At 36.0% G+C, this 6,027-nt stretch overlaps 1 protein-coding gene across 1 annotated transcript; it reads left to right on the forward strand.

Moving 5' to 3' along the window:
• Positions 1-253: 253 nt before the first annotated feature.
• On the forward strand, positions 254-5,806 carry LOC107810770 (proteasome subunit beta type-1). Its single transcript, XM_016635592.2, has 7 exons — positions 254-413; positions 512-619; positions 3,651-3,732; positions 4,596-4,725; positions 4,822-4,964; positions 5,100-5,186; positions 5,450-5,806. The coding sequence occupies exons 1-7, from the start codon at positions 367-369 to the stop codon at positions 5,522-5,524; spliced, it is 672 nt and encodes a 223-aa protein (XP_016491078.1). The 5' UTR covers positions 254-366; the 3' UTR covers positions 5,525-5,806.
• The last annotated feature ends 221 nt before the right edge of the window (positions 5,807-6,027 follow it).

Genomic DNA, 6,027 nt, shown 5'->3' on the forward strand with positions numbered 1-6,027 from the left:
TTCATGAAATTAAGGACACCATGTCCTTAATATTTACACATCACCCATGTCTAGCAAATGGGGTATTTTCGTCCGGGTGGGTAAAAATTTATTAAGCACTGGCTAAAGAATAAATATATTTTAAATAGTGGCTAAAGAATAAAGACATCTCTAATTAGTTGCTAACTGTGCACTTCCCCAAAGAGAGGAAGCCATTGGGCCTTACCAAGAGCCCATTAGAAGGCCTACTGGCAATCAGCCCATTAACTACACTCATTGAGTTGTCTTGTTGAAGGAGGCATCCTCATCAAATTTTTTCCTTTTTCATCAATTTCAATTTCTTCTGCAACCCTAGTTTTCACTCTCTTTCTCTCTCAATTCTCAAGTATGACGAAGCAGCAAGCTAACTGGTCTCCTTATGACAACAATGGAGGGTACTTCTTTATATTATTATTATTATTATTATTATTATTATTGCTTACTCTTTTACTATGTCGATGCTAATATATGTGATCCGTATACATTGTTGCAGAACGTGTGTTGCAGTTGCAGGTGCAGATTACTGTGTAATTGCTGCTGATACTAGGATGTCCACTGGCTACAACATCCTTACTCGCGATTACTCCAAGATCATTAAACTGTTTGTCCCTAATTTACCATTCTCTTTCCTTCTCTATTCGGCTTGTTTACCTAATAAAACGGTTTGTCTTTTTCTCTTTTACCTAATCTCATACATTATGTAGGGTAATCATACTTATTAAGACAAATTTTACAGCAGAAATTTATATAAATCCTTATGAGGATGTTATGAACTAGAATCAAATGAAAGTTCCCACAAGGAATCCCCAACTCAGAAAAATTTAAATACTAGTCACAGCTCAGACGGTTGTGTGAAGTGTAAAGATTTGCCACAAATGTCTGAAATGACACTGAACCAAACGAAATGTTCCAACCATTGAAATTCTTGAATGCAAGCTATTCTGTATTACAAGCATCCAACATGATGATGTCACTAATGTTAGTTCTAAGAAGTAGGGCTCGTTGGGCCATGTGAAAATCTATGCTCTTGACAGTAGATATCTCTTCGAACATCACAAAGGAATTTGATTTCTTCCACACATTTTCGCAATCAGCAATTTGGTAGTCTACTACAGAAACTTTAGGAGTCTTAAAATGCCTGGTGTGACACAAGGATACAACCACAATCCAGTAACTTATATTTGTAAAAACTACATGTCGAAATGGTCTTTCCGCTCTTACTTGGCAGACCTTTTTTCATTGGAAAACAACATGCTTGTTTTATAAGTAGCGTATGATGACATACATCAAAGGAAATCTGAATCACAAACAGAGAATCCATCACATCACAGAACTTGCATAGGAGTTGCATAGGAGCTTCTTGATTGACAAATTAACAATATGGCTCACAAACACGACCTGAGCAATAACTTGATTAGGGTAATGGATGACAATATGCACCTCTGGAAGTATTGGAAAAGAATTTTTTTTCCCATGTCCTCCGGGCATCAGATATCAGCCTATGCTTCTCTGCTCCCACATTAAAAAGTTCATTATTTATACTAATAACGTTCTCCAGAATATTTGAATGATACCCACTATTGAAATTTTCAACATTTTGATCCCTATTATTGCCTTCATGGCTTAAAATTTCTTCAGTTCTATGTATCACGGTCAAACCTCTTTTAGAAATCAAACTCAAACTCTCTGGTGGAGAAATGGAAAGGGTTGAAGAGTCAGCCAAAGAATAAGACAATGGAGTGATTACGCGAAAGATGTATATTCCTTGTCTTGATTTCCAAATCTGGCTGCAATCTCTTGGGGCAGTGTTACCCAAAAGATGTATATTCCTTGTATCGATTTCCAAATCTGTCTGCAATCTCTTACCTTGACCCATCCCTTTGCTGTCTCCTCCAGTGTTTCTGGACCCATTTATCTTGGTTAATTGATATTTTGAAGCTTCTCTCCTATCAATTGTTGCCATCTCAAGTAATGTCGATTCTTCACTAAGATCTGGGTATTCACTGTGAAGTATAATTGCTGGGGAATTTACTTCACCGTTAAGATTTATTCCAAGCTTTTCAGCTATTTTACCTATCATCACATTTTCTCATCCAGTTTTCCGCTTAATTTGTCAAAGTCCTCCCCCCCCCCCAAACAAAACCCCTCCCCCCAGCTGAGCTCTAGAAGACTAAATTTGATCCTCTATTCTTTTTGCAAACTCTGCATATGAAGTTTCTTCAGCCATGACTGTCAAACTTCTAAAAGTTCCATGATCAGTACTATTTGTAATGAACTCAACTGAACAAGAATCAAATGGGAATTTACCCATAAAAAAAAGAATCAACTGGGAAATTTATTAACTAACTCAGTGACAAGAATACCAACTTAACAATTCTACTACGCTAAAGAATAAAGATAGGGAGGGAGGGAGGGACCTAACTTGATTTTTTAACTAGCTATTGCCCTTGTACATGACAAAGGAAGTCAAAACGTTTATACCTGAAAGAGCTGATTCTCATCCCCTAACTTTATTTTTTAACTAGCTATTGTCCTTGCACATGACATGCGAAGTAACTCTGTTTAATGATTGCCCGGATTTTAGGAGTCTACTTCCATATCCTGGGTAAAGTATTTAGCTCTTGTATAGGGTGCGTTCCTAAATTTTTGCCCTTGTCCATGTTAAAAGTCTTGATTTCTTGTGTCCATGGCTCCATGCTCAAAAAAGGGGATCCAGGATCTTAAACCGGTGGGTCCAAGTTCCAATGCTCCCACTATTGTGATTTTTGACAATAGGTGTGAACTTAGAAAGCATATATACAACAACAACAACAACAACCCTATAAAATCCCACTAATGGGGTATGGGGAGGGTAGTGTGTACGCAGACCTTACCTCTACCCCGAAGGAGTAGAGAGGCTGTTTCCGAAAGACTCTCGGCTCAAGAAAACAAAAAGACAAAAGGAACTACTAAAGGCAAAAGAAAGCATATATGTCTTTCAAAATCTATGAACTACTAAAGGCAGGGCAATGCATCCACTACCAGAAGGTTGAATCATCATCAATTGGTTGCAGTAAATAGGAGTAACAATTGGATATCCCTGCTTAAATTTACATGAATAGTTGAAGTGGATAAGCACACGTCTGAAAGCCAAAAAAATTTCTTTCACCTCATTTGTTTTAGACTAATTTTATTAATGGTGTGTTTGGTATGATGGACGTCATTCCATGGAAAGTGTTCTCTCGGAAAATATTTTCTTTCTGTTGTTTGGTTGGTGAATGAAAAGTATTTTTCAGAAAATATATAAATATATATTAAAGATTAATAATAATATCATCAAATTGGAGAGTGTTTTGATGAAACTTTTGAGTACTAAATATTAATAATAATAATGTCTAAGTGTTAGTTGAAGCAAGTAATTTGAAATTAAAAGTTAAGATAGTCGTAACTCGTAAGGAAAATGACTTCTGCCCGTAAGCGAGGAAAGTCATTTTCCTCCTTTTGATAGAAAATATTTTCCATCGTAAATGACTTCTGTCTTTCCAAACTCCAGAAAATAACTTCCGAAAAACATTTTCCACGAAGTCATTTTCTCTCATACCAAACCTAAACGAAGCATCCTTCTTCTATTAATGATTTTATTAAATGTGCAGAGCGGACAAGTGTGTGCTGGCCTCTTCAGGATTTCAAGCTGATGTGAGAGCTTTGCAAAAGGTTTTGGCAGCAAGGCATCTGGTAAAATGTTCGAATCTGTTGATACTTTGATCTCAATTTCACTGATTTTCTGTGTGCTTAACTCTTGTGCAATATTACTTTTTTATGTGGAGTATTAAGCCGTTGGAGAACCAAAGCCCCGAGGGCTGTATTATACTCTTTACTTATTCTTTTGATTGTTGCTTTATGTTCTGCAAAAACAGAAACAGCAGACACTTGTCTAATAAGATTTGAAGTTGTTGATTGTAGTTTCTGACCTATAGTTTGAAGTTTGCATTAGTTACCCATGTTACTAGGATTAGCTATGAACGTAAGTTGTGGAACATGTGAATGGAACCTGGTTGTGCCAAACAGAAGATTGGAGTTTGAGGTTTTGTTGTGTTGTTTTTAATAAAAGTCTACTTTCCTAAAAAGGAAAACTCTGCGGTATTTAATTTTTTATCATGAAGCTCTAAGGTATATTGTATAACACAAAAAGCTATGATGCACCTTCTTTCATTCATCCTGATAAGTCTTGCTTGATTTTCCTTATTGACAAAGATGTTCTCTGACTTTCTTTTTAACCAGCACAGTAATCTTTGCCTCTCATTTTAATAGCTTAACTCTATATGATGAATTGTTTTCGACTCTTCTTTTTATGATTTTGCCAATTAGATGCTGGTCATTCAATTTGTAAAGGAGTATTATGTGCTTTCTTGCTTTCTCTATCTTTTTATCGGTAAAAGAAGTATTATGTGCTTTCTCTGTTTGTGGCTTTAATGTGGAAATCGCATTTGAAATTATTTTGTGCTTTACTTTTTGAGATTGTCTGCTGTTTAGACGTTGGAACTTAACTCCTAATATGATATTGGAAGTGATATTCTACTTTTATTCTTTGAAAATAGATCTATCAGCATCAGCACAATAAGCAGATGAGCTGCCCAGCCATGGGTCAGCTACTTTCGAACACCCTATACTACAAACGTTTCTTTCCCTACTATGCATTCAATGTTCTAGGTGGCCTTGACAATGAAGGTAACAGATTATGACCGGAATGCTGTGTCAAGTTTTTATTTTTGTATTCATGGCTGTAAAGAGGCTTCTTCTTATCTTATTCTTAAATTCTCGTAGGGAAGGGCTGTGTGTTTACATATGATGCTGTTGGATCCTATGAGAGGGTTGGGTATAGTTCTCAAGGTTCAGGTTCAACTTTGATCATGCCTTTCCTCGACAACCAATTAAAGTCTCCTAGCCCTCTCTTGCTGCCTGCCAAGGTTCGGTTTGATACTTTAATTTTACGAAATTTTCTTTCAAATTGAGGAAGTTTATAGTCCTGTCAACTTCACCTAAGAATTGTGAGAAAAGAAAAACATGATTTCTTGCTAACAAAATTCCCATGACCTGCACAGGATGCCGTAACTCCACTTTCTGAATCGGAAGCCATTGACTTGGTGAAGACATGTTTTGCTTCAGCAACAGAAAGGGATATATATACTGTAAGTCATTTATGTGCTGTGCTATCTATTAAATGACACAATAAGATTTAAGATTTAAGATCTGTGATCTTCAGGAACATTTGGGTTAATTATACGCGATCGTGTTTTACAAGTGCTCTTGTCTTCTCTTTTATTTTCCTATCGATCCGGTACTCAATGGATGATTTAGTTGTATAATCTCCGTGGGGAGAAGTTTTGTTTGAGAAGGTTATGTAGCTTTTATCATCATCCTATTTCCTGATTATGTTGCTTTCATATTGCAGGGTGACAAGTTGGAAATAGTCATATTAAACGCTGACGGTGTTCGTAGGGAAGAAATGGATCTCAGGAGAGACTGATTTCTCTTTTTTGGGTTCCTGTGATTTATGTTTGAATTAGTTTGGAAGGCGTAAGTGAACGCACATGGACAATGAACCCCAGGATGACCCTTTCTATGGGTGTATGCACAGCAGTTGTTAATTGTTGATCATCTTTGTATGTACTGTAAACTGCAATTCCTGTTACCTGGAAATGCTATGCTGGATTATAAAAGAACTGAATGTTTGAACTTTGGTTTGGTAAAAAATAATCATTAGATGGATTTACTAATTGAACTAGATTTACTAGCATTTTTCACCCAAGTGAATTTCCTGTGCTACCGACCACACTTACTTTGACAATCTTTTTGATAATATATGTAATTAGTAGCCAGCTATAATCTAACTATTCATGAATTTCAAGGTAGGAATTTGTAAACTTTAAACGGAGTTATAACTAATTTGTTAACTAATCTGATATGTTAACTAATTGATTATGATATAATGTATTAGATTCTGCCATTTTGGAAAAATACATAAGTTGG

The sequence above is a fragment of the Nicotiana tabacum genome, chromosome 14, assembly GCF_000715075.1.
Source record: "Nicotiana tabacum cultivar K326 chromosome 14, ASM71507v2, whole genome shotgun sequence".
NCBI lineage: Eukaryota > Viridiplantae > Streptophyta > Magnoliopsida > Solanales > Solanaceae > Nicotiana > Nicotiana tabacum.